This window comes from Triturus cristatus, chromosome 3_1 (assembly GCF_964204655.1).
Source record: "Triturus cristatus chromosome 3_1, aTriCri1.1, whole genome shotgun sequence".
Classification (NCBI taxonomy): domain Eukaryota; kingdom Metazoa; phylum Chordata; class Amphibia; order Caudata; family Salamandridae; genus Triturus; species Triturus cristatus.
Window position 1 is genome coordinate 1,164,039,115 of NC_140583.1, and position 16,761 is coordinate 1,164,055,875.

Below are 16,761 nucleotides of genomic sequence, written 5' to 3' on the forward strand. Positions count from 1 at the left end.
TGCCAAGACGTCCTCCTGGTGGTTCTTGTGGTCTCCACTGAGTCAGTTCCCGGCGCAGGATGCCGCATGCAGCCACACAGAGTGTATGCAGTGCCCAGTTATGACTGTCTTAATGGCCTCCCATTTCACCACTCACGTGTTGGCTATCCGGCTGTTTTCAGTGATGTAATTCGTCATGGTTTCTTGGGTCAATTTACAGAATGCCAGGTGCTCTAGCATCATGGGCTGCATGCGCCAGGTGGGCATCAGCGGAAGGGGCTCTCTCCATGAAAATGCAGGAGGAGCGGGTTGTGGTCCAACAGGGTCTTCCCTAAATACAAAACCCACAGTGACTTTCATTTGTATGGTGCAGTGACAGAGCATGCGATCCAAGTGCTTGTTCAAATCATGTGGTGGCGAGTAGGAGGAGTACTCCTTAGTGGTAGAGAATAATGTTACCCCGATGTTGACCAAAGACCAGTGTGTGAGCGATTGGGTGAGGTATGATGATACTAGTGTTGTGATGAAGCACGGTTGGGGTGATTGATCTGTCCATTTGAATGTCTAAGACACAGTTAGTCACATCCTATAATGCAGGGTAGATGGTACCATATGGTCAGAAGTGATGGCACATGGGCCAGGAATTGTTGCTGCAACACTTTTGCTATGTATACGCTACCCAGCACCAGTGCCCTGCCATCCAGCTGCTCCTCCACATACACATATCGCCCCTCCAGATCAGTCTTGACCAAGATGCTCTTTATGGGCACAATTGGTTGAATCCATATGAGTGATCCTCTGGCTCAGCCCGAGTAGGTCATGCTACTACATTTGCCACTCCACCATTTCTGGAGGCCTTCGCCTTTGGCGACAAGTCGCTTGTAATAAAAATAATAATAATAAGCTGCTCTCAACAGTCCCCAACCATCCAGATGCTGCTCTCATAATATGAGAGCAGCACCGGCATTGGCCTGAGTGGCCTGTTTTGACGCTCCGCTCAGGCACAAGAAGTCTATGCCGTTTCTCCAACTGGCTGTAGAATACAGTCCCGTTGAGAAACCTAACTGCACATATCTGGCCAGCCTAAGACGGCCGGCCAAACCGATATGCACACTTAGAAGTTCACAACCACTCCCTGTGACCCCTGCCCTACACATGCTGGCTCGGCCAACAGCTGAAAATAACACAATAGTAAAATATCCTTTTATTTTTCAGCTGCTGGCTCTCAGGCAGTGGGGCCGCCGCTGCCTTTAACAGTTGCTTTGCAGCCTGTAGTGCTGTGGATTCACATGTATCCTACTCACTTCCCCGGATTTGAGCACGAGGGGATACATAGAACAATCATATTTTTCAACTGAATTCGTTACTTGTATGTTTGTTCTGCAGTTCAGACTTTCTAATTCTTTACACCTCTAAACATAACTTGCTCTTACGGGAGAACAACTCAGTCAGAGATGGAGCCTGTGTTCTGGTTCTTTTTGGGTTTCCAGGGAAGTCACAAGTCATCTTGAAACTGAACCTCCTCGGAAGAAAAACCTGTAACATTTTAAAACCAACCCTGATGGCTGGTGTGTGCATAACACTTGAATCTAAAGCAGTACAGGCTGCAAACCTACTGATATAAGTAAGTCATTTTTTAATATGTCAAGTTTAACTGACGCCCCCTTGTGCCAAAGCCTAAGTATGTGCAACCTTCCGGTGTGGCCATGCCTGCAACATGGAATTTACCTTTGTGTTTGGGTTGCCTTTTTAGGTTGCAGCCTATCAGACAGTGCAGCTGTCTGGTTTGCTGATGACATCTTGTGGACATTCTGAAAACTTACCTGGGAACACATTCCGCTCATTGCTGACCATTGGCTTTGTGGCTTATAACTCACATTTGCTCGCTTTCTATTTGCTGGCTTTATTTGTTTTAGGCTGTCCAGCTTGGTTTGTCCATCTGGTAGAGCATCCCATGCTTACTGTACCCTTCTGGGAGCTCATTTTCTGTAAATAGGTCTTCAAATCTTGTTCTTATCTTGTCACATTTGCTGCGCCTTCAAATACAGAGGTCAAATGCATTGGCAGCCAGCATGGGTCTGGGAGAGTGGGGGAGAGGGAGTAAGGGGGTGTAAAATTAGAAGAGTCTGCCGAACAGGAGACAGCCAGACTCCCTTGAGCCAAGCACAATGTTGCAATGCAGTGTTGCTATTGGCTCCCATAAGCAAATCACAACACTGTAATGCAGTGTTGTGATTGGTCTAAGTGCGGTAGTTTGGCACTCAGACGGGTACTGGGGGCGTGGGCGTGTTCTCCACCCAGGCTGTAATACAGCCTGGGTGGAGAACATGCTAAGTGGGCATGACTGTTTGGCCGACCAAAGCGTCATGCGCACTTCAGTGTGTCCAACACTCCTCCCCTGCTCTGTTAGCAGAGCAGCCCCAGCTCCATGCTGCTGCAGCAGGAACAAATAAAATAATAACATCATAACATCAAGGTATTCTCATTTTATTATTATTTTCTTTCACTGCTGCAAAGCGGGGAGTGGGGTGACGCTCCTCCGCCTCAGCAGAGGAGCCGCCACTGGTCAAATGAAATGCTCTGTCTTCCACAGAGTCTGGTGTTTACTTTTCTTTCTCCGACTTCAAAGTGAAAGAATTTATGTCACAATCTAGCATACAACGAAAATGTGCTGGTATTTCAGAATATATCAGAATTATGAAAGTACAAATGAAGTTTATTTCTTGCATTTCTGAAGTGTAGTGGAAACAAAAAATTTAAAAATATGATCAAAACACATCAATACACTAGCGATGGCATTTCCACACATCATTTGTGTGCATGTCTGAGCAAATGTAATTAGCATTTCAACTGAAAATGTGTTGTATGCAATGGCAGTGTGCCACCGCCCAGTGCATACTCGACACTACGCCACTCAACGCCACTTCATACTATGCCACTCCACTCTACGACAAGCCACTCCACTCTACGACATGCCACTCCACTCTACGACATGCCACTCCACTCTCACATGCCTCTCCATTTTCAGACTCTCCACGTCACTTCACTCTACAACATGCCGCTCCACTCTACGCCCCTCCACTCACCCCACTCTACTTCAATCTACCTCACTCCAATCTACCCCACTCCACTCTACTCCACTCCAATCAACCCCAGTCTTCTTCAGTCCAATCTGCCTCACTCCACTTCACTACAATCTACCCCAATCTACTGCATCTCATCTTCGCTACAGTCTACCCCACTCTACTCCAATCTACCACACTCAACTCAGTCTACTCCACTACAATCTACCCCATTCCACTCCAGTCTACCCTACTTCACTCCAATCCACTCAAACCTACCACAGTCTACCCCACTTCACTCCAGCCTACCCCAAATTCACTGCACTCTGCCCCAATGTAACCCACTCCACTCTAGTCCAGTCTACTCCACTCCACTTTCCCCACCCCACTCCAGTCTACCTGACTCCAATCCTATCTACCCCACTCCAATCTACCCAACTCCACTCTAATCTACCCCCACTTCACTCAATCACAAACTACACCACTCCCCTCTCCCACAATCTAACCCACTCCACAGGTAGTCTACCCCAATACACCCCACTCCAGTCTACCCCACCCCCTCTCTAATCTACCCTACCCTACCCTACTCTAATCTACCCCACCCTACTCTAATCTACCCCACTCTACTCTAATCTACCCCACCCTACTCTAATCTACCGCATCCCACTCTAATCTACCCCATCCCACTCCAATCTATCCCACTGCAATATACACCACTCCAATCTATTCCACTCTACTTCATTCTCCCCCAGCCCACCCCAACGCACCTGCCTGCTTTGGAGCCAACAGCATTGTGGGACCGAGGCCCAGCGTCTATTGCAAGGTCATGTAGCTCAACCTTTATATCCACTTCACCGCTTGGGGCAGGCAGGTGCGTTCAAGCATTGTGTACCACAAGCTCATAAATGTGTGTGTATTTGTGCTTGTAGCTCACGCCTCAAATTTCTTTTTACTAATGTTGAAATTTAAATTATTTAGTAATGCGCAGTTGCTGAACTGCTGAAATGTGGAAACGGTGTCTTGTTCACAAACATGTAGTCGATCTTTTCTCAAAACTTTCATCACAACTAAGAACCTACCATACCAGAGTGTCTTGGAAACCTGACATGGAATAGTTCTGCCTCACATGATTCATTTGCTCGTCCTACCGGTTAGACTGAGTCTGTCGACAAGATCTGTGAATTGATTTCATGTTATTTCACACCGCCATCTTTTACAAGCACAAAGTTATTAAAATGAATAAAAGTGCATAAATGCATTTTGTTTCTTTAACTTTATTTCTGTCTTTGTTACAGGAGAGGTGTAATAATGGGCATCTGGAACTCCCACACTTCTGTTGGAAATATTTTGGGATCCTTGATCGCAGGGGCCTTTGTTTCTACATCTTGGGGCTTGTCGTTTATTGTTCCTGGAATTATCATTGCTGCCCTGGGGGTGATATGCTTCTTTTTCCTCGTTGAGTGTAAGTACACATTATGGGTAGGGTTTCTTATTTATGGGATGGGTGAGTGTCTACTTATATACCCATTGCACGTCTGTTGAGAGCCTGAAGATGCCTTATTTAAAAAGGGGCATGATCTGTTCCTCTTATTAATGGAGTTAAAAAGGTGGTAGGTCGTGTTGCTATTGCTAATATGTACAGTAAATAAGGAACAGTTGCATTGGAACTGAAAATGTATGTAATCTACACCACAAACTGGAGTATCCTTGACACCCAATGCCAACAGCTTTAACCTCTGTTAATTGTCCGACCTGCAGATATGAGCTTAAGCTGAAGGTGAGGTTGCATAATGAGTGGACATGTATTCGCCAGGTGTTAGCACCAAACAGTATATGAAAAATGAGACTATTGGACGATGTCCTTAATCTCAACTAGCACCGACAAATAGAGATGCACACTGTCTCAGTCTATAATAATGCCTGTGCTACTGACCCTAATATTGCACGAAAGCTACAATTCTTAGTGAGAACATTCTAAGTAATCTGATTAGTGGAACCAGTCACCGCATTACATGCAGAATATTCATAGGTGTTATTAGACTGAGCTGTACTTATTTTATCAATGTCCATTGAATGTAAGGCTGATTTGACTCTGTTATGATTTATCCACACCTTGTTAAAGTTGTATCTCTGATGGCACATTCGCCTTCAACAATTGGATCACTAACTGCACCGACAGCATAGCTCCCATCAGCTACAACACCCACAGAAGGTCCACCAAGCAGGTTAGCTGGTCCATCAAGTACCTTGGAACCGCTAAATGACACTATAAACAACTGTAAAGGAGATCGCGCATCAGCAAGGACATGACCAACAAGACCACCTTTAAGACAGCCCTCAACCTCTACCCCAGACACTTGAGAGAATCGAAGAGAAAAGCATTAGCCTCATGCATCGAGTCAAGCTCCAATAACAGGAAAGAGCTCTTCAACATCGTCAAAGATACAACAAACAAAATTTCCCCCTCACAAGAACTCTGCGACAACCTTGCAGACCTCTTCCACAATAAGATTGACAATATCTACAGAAACCTCAAACCCCAGCCCAAGGCCACTGACCTCTTCAAGCTGCGCAATATCCCCGATACCTCCACAGACATCTGAATAGAGCCAGCTTGTCAGACAAGACAAAACCTCGATCATAAACTCTCTCCCTCATGGGCCCCTACGACCCATGCCCCCACCACATCTTTAACCTAGGCGAAACCAGAATCAGCAACGCACTCACCACCTTGTTCAACACCTCTATTACTATGGCCACCTTCCCCAAGGACTGGGAACATACAGAGTGTCAACGCCCTATTAAAAAAAATCTGCAAACCCCACCAAACTCAATGACTATGACCGATGACCCTACTCCTGTTCCCGGCCAAAGTATTAGAAAAAGACATCAACCAACAACTTCCCTCACATTTCAAACCGAACCTCACAACTCGACTCCTCACAATCTGATTCCGCAGTAACCACGGCACTGAGATGCCCTCATTGCGGTCACCGACGACATCCGATCCCTACCCGACCAAGGAGAGACAGCTGCTCTAATCCTCCTAGACCTCTCTACAGCCTTCGATATGGTCTCCTACCACACACTCATCACAAGGTTGCACAACTTAGGCATCCAAGGAGCCGCTCTCAGATGGATCGACTCTTCCCTCACCGGAAAGATGCAAAAGGTCCACCTTCCCCCCTTAACCTCCGAACCCAAGGAAATCATCTGAGGAGTACCCCAAGGATACTCGCTTAGCTCCTCCCTCTTTAACACTTATATGGCACCTCTGGCCAGCATCGTTAAAAACCACAGACTCAACATCATCTCCTATGCCGACGACACACAACTTATTCACTCCCTCTCAGAAGACACCGCCAAGACCAACTTCCACAACTTCATGACAGATGTCATCCACCAACTGGATGAAGGACAACTGCCTGATGCTCAACACAGACAAGACAGAGGTACTGATCTTTGGAAACAAATACTCCCCATGCAACACATTCTGGTGGCCCTCGGAACTTAGACCTACTCCTACCACCACTGACCACACTAGGAACCTAGGTGTCATTCTGGACAACAAGCTAACCAAAACACCTCAGGTCAACTTCATCCTCCACATGCTTCATAAGATATTCAAACGGCAACCCTAGAGCTCAAGATGCACCATCACGATTGCCCTCATCCCCAGCTGACTGGACTACGACAATGCTCTCTATGCAGCTCACCTCCTCCGACCATGACAGACCATACTGTACGCCTCAGCCAGACTTGTCCTGGATCTCCCTAAACAAACCCACATCACCCTCCACCTCAGGGAACTCCACTGGCTCCCAGTACAGAAAATATGCCAGTTCAGGCTACAGACCCACGCGTGCAAGGTCATGCACAATTTTGTGCCAGCCTACTTGAACCACCTCCTGAACTTCCTTCAGACTCCTCAACTCTGCTTCCCTCTCTCTAACCCTGACCCCCGCATCCGACGTAGAATATGCGGAAGCAGCTCCTTCCCCTACCTAGCAGCGAAGACATGGAACGAGCTAACCTTTCATCTCCAGACCTTCTCATCTCTTCCAGAATTCCGAAAGTCCTTAAAGACCCTGGCTGTTTGGCTAAGCAACTGGACCCTGCCAGCACCTGGATACCCTCAACGGTGATAAGCAGTGCTCTACAAATCTACTGATTGATTGGCCTGGGTCCTTAAGTTCCTGTAACACCTTATACACAGCTTCCACCTACAGAGTAAGGGAGAGTGAGGTGAGAGAGACCAGAGACAGCATTATCACTCTTCCCTAACCTCTTCTGCTCTTTCTAGTGACTCCCACTTCTCCCTTCTATACTTCTGTATGTCGTTTTTTTAGGTCGGAGCTAGACTGTGCTTGCGCTGTCAGGATGATCTGTTGTATGTACTTTGTGGGCTTTGATTCCTTCCATCGCTTTTGATTTGTCTAGTTAGTTGTACAAATCCCTGCTTACTAGTGGGAAATTTGGCTTCCTCGTCCCTCCTTTTCCAAATTGTTCACTCCCTTGGGGTATTGCCCCAGGACTTGTAGGCAGTGCTTAATTTGTGCCGGTGCTTTCAGGTGCTTAGCACCGGCACTTACTTTTCAGGGCCGGGTCTACACCAGTCTGCACGACTGCACATCGCCACATAGGATGACATGATGTTATTACAATTAATACTGACTGCTCGGTGACTTGCAGTCGCGGCAGAGTGGTTCTGGGTCTCCTGAGTCCCAGTGTGCTTCGGTTCAGTCAGTCCGTGTGAATGTGAGCCGGACAGTACTGGAGACGGTCAGCCGGAGCAAAGTAATTGCTCGCTGCATTCATCATTAATCATAATAATGATACTTACTTGACTCGTGGCGTCATCAGGGCGGCCGCGGTGTCGCGCGGGCATGGCCCTTAGTTCAGTGGACTGTTGTGTTGCTGGTGGTGGGCGGGGCTTAGGAGCAGTACTGGGCGGGATTCACAATGATTGGGTTGGATTTGGTTGTGCGCGCAGATTTTTTTCCGCTTGCCACGCCCCGGCACACCCGCACCTCACGAGTTAGAGCCAGTCCGGACACGTTGATGGCAGGCAGGCAGCACCACCACCAGGCGACCTATCAGTCAATAAAGTGCCACGCAGGCAGTCCCTGCCGACCACCACGTGTGTAACGAACCGTAAGTACTAAGTATCAGTCAGTCAGACATTATCATGCCATGCTACATGCGACATGCAGCCCAGCCCCAGTCAGTGGTGGCGTGTCGGGCACTGGGGTAGTTAGTAGCTCCGGCAGTCAGGGGCGTGGGAGACACTAAAATTCTGGGGGGGACAGGGACAACCTTGTGCACTTTCCAGTGACCCTATACAAATCACCGCCCGTTAAACAAATACAATTGCATACTTTCGAAGTGAAATATTGAGAAAAGCAGGCATGTAGTCACAGTTTGCATGTATGCTTTATTGTTATTTACATTCATATAGTAATGAGACCAAATGTTTAAAAAAAACATATATATGAATCTTGCATCTTAATGCACAAAGCAAACAAAGGCCGCTGACTTAGGGTGGGGGCGTCGTGTTTGCAAGTGCATTATGGTTTGAAAAGTACCTGCTGCTGCATTCCTGGTCTCAAGCAATTTTCAGGCAACAATAAAAATGTGAAGATAACTTTGGTGATTAATGTTTTTTTTGAGAGAGATCGAAGGCTTGTCTAGTGAAAGTTTTAATTCAAAAGGTCAGTGAGTTACTGCTTTTGTCTGAGATATTCTTTTGGTATTTGAAGTTTATAAGTTAAAATCCTAACATTGAACAGTGAGCTATTAACCGTCATCAAAGAGCTGCATAAAAACTTCAATGTATAGATTAGAACGTTATGATTTTCCCCCAGTCTTTCCCTATCCTAATGTTGGAAAATGGGTTCATTAGGATAGAAATCAATTCTGATTATTGAAGAGAACCCCCCAACCATGGTGTTATGTTTTACATTCTGAGTTTGTGTTTCTCTAGTGTTGCAAAGCCGCCCTGGGCACTCCAACTTTTTGCTGACTGGTACTGGTGGTACCTGACTGACTGACCCTGGCCTCTGCCTAAACAGCCAGTGCTATTCTGAAAGAGGCACTTAAAAATACAGTGAAAACACCTACATACACTAGGGTGCACTATGGGTTAGGGTACCCCTATGATTGGCATGACCTCTCCTATAAGGCCCTAGTACATAATAGGGCAGGGGGATTAGAACTACTTTTAAGTCCCTAGAATATAATAAGGCATGGCAGTTTAGAGGCCAGCAGCCCTTCCTGCGCTTGCATGTGTGCACTGCTGAAGCTTGAGGTCAGTTTAAAAGTAGCCCTGTGTTATAGGGCTGCTTTTAAAATGCAAATTGTGCCCAAACTCGACTTTTGGGTTTGGGGAACTAACAAATTGATCAACTACAATGTTGGGGCAAAATTAAGTGGAAAAATGTTTTCCACTTAACTATGGCTGTATCATATTTGCCACATAATACATCATCTGCTGCATAATCTAACGATTTCCTCCAAAACAATTTTGTAGCTCAAACGGATCCCAAATTACTAAAAGAAATGTGACTTGTGTTGCTGTGAAGTTTAGGGCCCTTTGCAAAGGTTAGTAAAGAAAACAATTCCTAAGAAAACAATTGGTCCCAGACACTTCTAATGACACTCAAATTAATACCTGTAGGAGAGTGTAGTATGCAATCAATTCATACAACCGAAAATGTATAATGTAAAGGCACATTCAACAGGGAAATCTCATAGATAAGAGGCCAACCAAAGTCAATTAAATTTCAAACATCAATTTATTTCCCGCTGAATCATTTTCATAAAATGCAAACTTAGGGGCTGACTACGATGGCAGGCGGACTTCAGTACCACAGCCATCGAATCGGGGAATGGGACCGCTGGCCTTCAAGAGGGAGGCCCCACGATAGGCATTACAATGCGACTGCCACTACGGTGTTCGCAGTGCCTATCTTCTACATTGCAGCAGGTGCTGCTGGCTGCATCATCCGCCGCAAAGTAAAAAAAAAAAAGGAACATGTTAAATATATCGGTGCCTGCCACATGGTGCAGTGATATGTTGTGGGGCATCATAGATGCCCCCCCAGGACCCATGTCTGGGGGCCAGGGGTAAAGGGGCCTGCTAAGGGCCCCCAATGTCCCTTTCGCCAGCATTTCCATGGCAGGTGAACCGCCATTGATAAGCTGGGGGTAAGGGACATCGTAATCCCTGCTGCGGTGCATGGTAGGCACCACCAGCATTGTAGGAACCACGAGCCCCTCCACCACACCGGCGGGCTCAAGAAGCCCGTCGGGTGCGTGGTGGTTGGTCTTTCCGACCGCCAGGTAACCACCCGCCATTGTAATATGGCGGGCTGTGATGCAGTCACCAATGGCGGTGGGACCGCCACCGACGGGGTGACGTGGCGGTCCCACTGCCATTATAATCACCCCCTAAGTTTGGTGTGCATGCAAATCCTACATTGCCAACCCCTGGCAAGTTGCACTGCTAGTGCTGGAAAAAGGCCAATGGAGGTACCAATGGGTGAGGTGGACTGACCTCAAGGGTCTTGTGACCTCAGTGACAGATTCACTGTCGATCTAGGATGTGCTTCTTCATATGCCTGCCCGTAAGACTGGAAGTGAACTGCAGTATGGATTGTGGTGGACAGGTCCACCTGCGGGTGCTAAGACACCTGGGCTTCTAAGGTCTATCGGGCCTTCTAAGGTGTAGCATCGGAATAAGCTCTGTCAGGAGTGTGGTATGGTGAACTGGTCATGAAGGTCTGAACATGGTTCTCCAGTTCCAAATTCAGCAGCTCTGGCCAGAGTGCCACATTCTCTCCCACACTGAACACCATACTGCCCCACTGAGAGAAACTCTCACTGCCTTCAGCACAACTCAATTGTGCTGCGACTAAATTCAAATTATGCACTAGACAACAGTAAAATGCTGCCTGAAAAAAAATGAATAACACCCTGGAAAAAGCAAACACTCATAGGGAATGCAAGAATAAGCAAAGCATGTGAACTGTAATCAGAAAAAAACATGGTTACCTTAACGGTTTTAAACTCATTATTCAAAAATCAGTAAGTGATTTTGGCTGAAAGGTTCAAGACATGGCTACAGGACCAGGAAGGGACCCCTTTCAATGTCCATTGCTTATATCCTTTCAAAATGTATGCAGTTTGGTTTAAAAAAGACCACATCCCCAAACACAGAGCCGCATTTTATAAGCTGAAATAATTAAAAAGTTGAAAACGATCATATTAAACGTTTCCACTCTACCCATCAACCAGGTATTGCAGTCCCTTTAGGAATGGCGCACTTACCCACCCTGGGAAAACAATGTTGTTCAAAGAAAGAAGATAAAAAGAAAGTAGCGCTTTCACTGGCAAACTCTGTAAAGTGGCGCTAATGTGTGTGGGTGTAAATAACAGTCTGGCCTGTCTGCTGTCCACTCTGTATTGCTTTATTTAGGTATTTAACTATTTTTTCTCTCCATTCCGAGGTTTTTCTTTTCAATAGAAAACGGTCAGAAAATGAGGACATTTACAGCCAAAGTGTTCAGCCTTTTTTGGATCAATTTCACAGGGGAACAAATAAAGAAAAGGAGAGGCAAGAGAAAGTACCTTAAGAGCTGCCTCTTGAAATCAGCACGTAAGCAGGAGCGAGACAGAAAGAGATGGAGGAATAAAGAGAGGAGGGCAGCCGCCGGAGGCAGATCAGGAGTAGTGGACACGGTCCTTGCCATGAAGGAAAAGAGACAGCGTTTATTTTTTCTCCGTTCTCTGCCCTTCCCAGAACGGCTGAGCCTTCCTGCAGCAGAACAAAAGGCAGAGGGCGGGTGGCCTCTGACTCCAGGCAGGTCAAGTGCAGGGCCATTAGGGAGCGCTTTCGCGTGCTAATGGCCCTGCGATAACAGAAGGGAGAGGGGAAATTCCTTTGTCCCCTCGTCCCCCCCACCCTTGTCCCCCGTGTCCCCCCCACTCCAAAATCTGGGGGGGATATATCCCCCGCGTCCCCCACACTTCCTACGCCCATGCCGGCAGTCCTGCTCCATTCGATGACGCTCTGTTCCTGGCCGTGCCCCAGCCCACGCTACACATTTATTTAATTAATCATTTATATCACACAGTTGTTAAAGAAGGGAAGGCCCTGCCCCTGCAAGTATCGTCGTATCCTCAAATTCGATGATGATGCAGGCTCACTGCATGCTTCTGAGTACTGCCTTGGCTCAGCTGGCTTGGCCTAATAGCGGCCGACGGCCGTGCATACTCATTATAGCCCCAGCCGCCCACGGTACACATACGCATTAATATATCACAATAGGGCTGCCGGAGGCCGTGGTTACGTTATTTAAAGAATATCTGCCTGCACCAAGTATCCTCAGCATTCGATTTATGCACTGCACTCTGCCTGGGCTGGTTGGCCTAGTAGCGGCCGCTGACGCCGTAGTCCGGTACACATTATTATCACGATAGAGCCAGGCCGGCTGGCCGGTGTTGAAGTTAAAGGCCCTGCCCGGCCCCTGCCTTTGAACTTAGTAGTATCCTCTGCTCCTCCCCTCCTAAACAGTTTACTGACTGCTTAGCAGTGGCTTAGTCCTTAGTGGCTATCTCGGGTCGGAGCCGGCGCTGAGAGTTGTTCTGGCCTGGGTCTCCCGAGTCCCTGTGTGCTTCGGTTGAACCGAGGCCAGCCGCCCGCCTGGCCCGGGTTAAGTTGTTAAATGCCAGCATGACGGATGTTGTAGGGGCAGTGTGGCAGGCAGCGCGGCGCTCTCAGATTTTTTCCCGATTGCCACCACAGAGAGTTTACCCACATACATCTTACATCAATCGCGGCCATGAAGCGCTTTACCCTGTTGTGTGGCGGGAGCACTAACTGTTTGTCGAACAAATTACATTTAGTAAAATAATTTGCGTGGAACAGGAAATCTAAAATAACGCCTTATTTCGATGAGGCGCTATGTACAGACACACCAGTCATGAGGTTGTAAGGTACTTTCCGTCTGCCTTGGACCCATTTGTGCCGTGCATAATGTCAGATGCTAAATAACCTGTCTCTTTTTTTATTGGTAGAGTTACTCTAGTACTTGTGAATATTATAGTGTATGTTTTAGGCAGTTCCTGGCAAAGCCCCCCCCCTCCCAAACACCAGTTGCGGGTGAAGGGTAGTGCTTTGAACGAGGGGGTGGGGCAAATTTATTTAGCCGCTTGCTTGTTGATGGGGTGCGGGGCAGGTGGTCAGCTCTCTCTGAGTGAGTTTATGGGTGCATTTTTCGGGGTGCCAGCACTTGGGAAAGGGGGCGGGTAGTCATCTCTCTCAGTAAGTGGAGGCCTATTTCATTTGAGCTAAATCGGCCGTACACAGTAAGAAATCATAAGACCCCTTTGCAGTCTGCACCAAGCCCATGATGTTGCCAGCCTCGCCTTCTCCAATCTCTTCTGGCCGGCTCAGCATGCGCACTCTTCACAAGTGTTGATGCCTGCACTGCTTTTTTTCTCTGTTTAAAATAAACATCACTCCACCCCCAGAGCCGTCATTCAATCTAGTAGCGCGAAAGCACTACAAATTTAACTGCGCAGGTGGTGGTTGCTCTGCTTTGCCCCCGTGGCCCCTGCCCTGGCATGCATTTGCATATTATGTAATGCTTATGATGCATGCATAAGCATTAAATAATATGCTGCCCTGCCTTCCATGCCTCGCTGTCATCTTGACATGTATTTACATATTATTTAATGCCTATTCTCCGTGTGACACAAAGCATAAGCTTTAAATAATATGCATATGCGTGCCTGGACTCCCAAGTATGCAGGAGCCCCTCACTTCTGATATGTAACCCCTCTCTGACTGTCCCTTGCCATGTACCCATGCACAGGGCTCCCATGGCGCTTCTCTTCTGTGACCTTGAGTTTTGGACCAAGACTGTGTGAGGCTTTCTCCAGGGTCGTCGAGCCACGAGGATAGAAGGCGGCACAGGCAGAGCGGACTGGTGGTGGTGAGTGACCTAAGTTTGCATTACCTCCTCGTCAGCCCTCCCCGTCCCAGTCCTAACTACATGAGCATAGCTCCTCCCACCAGAAACTCCCAAGCAACTAAAAACTCATCCCTTCCCTCCAGGCCACACCCACACCCTGAGGCATATAACCATGTGACCCACCAATCCACATCCTGTTTGTTGAGTGTAGAGTGTTTGACTGACGATCCGAAGGTCCCTGGTTCAATCCTGGTTTTTGGCACAGTTTGTACTTCTGCTTTAAATTTTAAAAGGCATCACGTTTATTTGGAGCAGTGTGTACCCGATCGTAGTGAGGGCTACCTGTCCTTTCAAATGAGCATTTTTGTTTGTCAATACAAAGGGGGGGTGCCCTGGTGGGGGTTTCCCGGTCATTTGGGTCAGTTTTCTCTGACATGTACTTCCTTTACGATGTGTCTCTCTGGCCTTGTGGTTAAGGTCTCTGTCTCTCACTCCAAAGGTTATGTGTTCAAAACCTGGTGTTTTGATTGTTGTGGTTTCTGGGCTACGATTATAATAATTGTTTTATGTCCATGATCTGCATAGGCTGGTTCCTGTGGCTGGGGCTTCTAGGCTCCTTCGGGTTCCTTCCGGTTGGGGCCTTTTAAGTCATTTCTTTGTTTGTGTCCCAGGTGGGCCGGCCTACTGTCCTGTTGGGGTTTGGCGGTCCCGGTTGGCGCTTATGGATCTTGCATTGCTTGGTCTGGGGCAATTTGTTGGGCGCTGGTGTCTCTGTTCTGTTTACATCATGGAGAGAAGTGGTTTGGGCGTGAGTGGGCTCCGCTGTATAGAGGGCTCCGCTGGGTCTTCCACTGCTCCTTCCCTGGTGCATGTGCAGGATGCCTCTGCTGACATAGCTCTGGACATGGTTTCGGATGAGACCAGGGGGCAGGCCTTCGCGGTGTTCTGCTGCGTATTCAGGACAATTTAGGGTTCCCTATGCCCTTGGTGGGTGGAAAGTCAGTGGTCTTTTTCGCCAATCACCAGTTGTTGGGCTTGTAGGCCTCCCTATTTCTTAACTCTGTGAATAATGTGCTGGAGGAGGAGTAGAAGGATGTTGTCAACATGCTTTTCCCCGGTTTCTGGCGGAGGGGTATCCTTTACAGTGGTTCGCTGAGGTGTCCTGGCTGTGGTGATGGTGGATCCCTGGTGGCTGGTATGGCATCTCGGTGCTTGGGGTGTCCGTGGATGTGGTTCCTTCTTCAACTGTGGTCATGCGGGTTGATGGGGCCTTGAAGCAGGCTTGTGCTGCCTCTGGTCTTGCAGTTCGGTCTGCAACTTGCCCCTGCTTTTGGGGTTCAGTCGCTTCTGTAAGACTGTCTGGGTATTTCTGTGCAGTTCTTGCTGGATGTGAATCCCTCTAAATCTTTTTCCGTGTTGGGACTGCAGTTGCGTTTCCTGGCGGATTTGTCCTTAGGTTCCCTTAGTAAGGCGGCGGCAGCGGCTAGGAAGGCGGTGCTGCTCGGATGGCTACCAGGATGGGGCTTCCCTTCGCGGGCTCTATACTGTTTGGGAATCCGTTGGAGGCCTTGATTGGTATGACGGCTGTGGACAATAATTTGTTGGCTTCGGTCCAATTTCTCGGTATGGGAAGTTTGCCGGTTGTGAGCGGACTTTTGGGCGGCGTTTCATTCTAGGTTGGCGGCCCAGCCCTTTCGTGGTGTGGAACAGACCGGGGTGTCCCTTCCTTCCACATGTCCCAGGGTCGACGGGGGGGGGGCTTCCTCTTTTTCTAGTCCCTCTTTGTCGGGCTGGGCTACTGGATGTGTTCTGTGCTGCCCCTGTTCCCAGTTCATGGTCGCTGTGCCAGGCCCTATTGCACAGTGTTCGGGACTTAGTTTCCGATGGGGCTGTGTTGTGCGTGCCTGTGAGTCTGCAGGGTCGGGGGGGGGGGGTACTCGATCCTGTTTCTGGTCCGGAACCCTTATGGGGACTACCGTCATGTCCTGGTTATGAAGGCTGTACACGTGTGTCTCCCTCATCGTTCCTTCATAATGGTGTCTCTTCGGTTGTTTCTTCCCTTCCTGTCGGGGGGTTTCCTGGCTTCTCTGGTTCTCCGAGACGCCTGCTTTCATATTCCTACGTTTCGGTGTGGGAGTTGTTCCTTACCGGTTCTAGGTATTGCCTTTTGGACTGTCTGCATCTCCTGGGGTGTTTGCTGAAGTTTTAGCGCACTTGGTGGTTTTGTTGCATGCTCAGGTCATCCTGGTGTTCCCTTCCTTGAACGGTTGGTTGATTCTTCCTCTTCTTTCCTTCTGGCTCAGGCCCCATCTCTGGGTGTATGCTGGCTCCTTCGTCAGTTTGGGTGGATTCTAGGCTCGGAGCATTCCAATCTTTACCCCACTCGGGAACTTCTGTTCGTTGGGGGGTTTTCAAAGCCATGGTGGGAGAGGTGTTCCTGTCGGTGCCCCGCGGCCTGACTCTGTTGCGCGAGCTGAGGTGGTTGTTGGGGGCTCAGTCTTTGTAGGAGAGTAGGGTCTGCTATCCTATGGTCACCCCAAATTTTTGCTTTTTGCTTCACTGGTTTTTGACATATTGAGGCTGTGGGCCTGCCAATCAGACCCCCAGCCTGCTGTTCTCTCTACTAAATTAAAACTATGCACCCTAGGTGCATAACCAATTGGAAGTGGATCACCCTGTCAGCCCCTGTACCAGTGTACACTAGGTACCCAGGGCATTGGTGTACCCAAGGCCTGCCAGGGGCT

The 16,761-nt window shown here is 48.2% G+C and overlaps 1 protein-coding gene across 9 annotated transcripts in view; it reads left to right on the forward strand.

Moving 5' to 3' along the window:
- Positions 1–16,761, forward strand: part of SLC37A2 (solute carrier family 37 member 2) — an 892,550-nt gene that overhangs the window by 476,162 nt on the left and 399,627 nt on the right. For all 9 annotated transcript variants that reach the window (XM_085646069.1, XM_085646068.1, XM_085646070.1 and 6 more), the window contains one exon: positions 4,337–4,503. In XM_085646069.1, the coding sequence (XP_085502195.1) occupies positions 4,337–4,503 (167 nt within the window). The remainder of the gene's footprint in view (positions 1–4,336; positions 4,504–16,761) is intronic.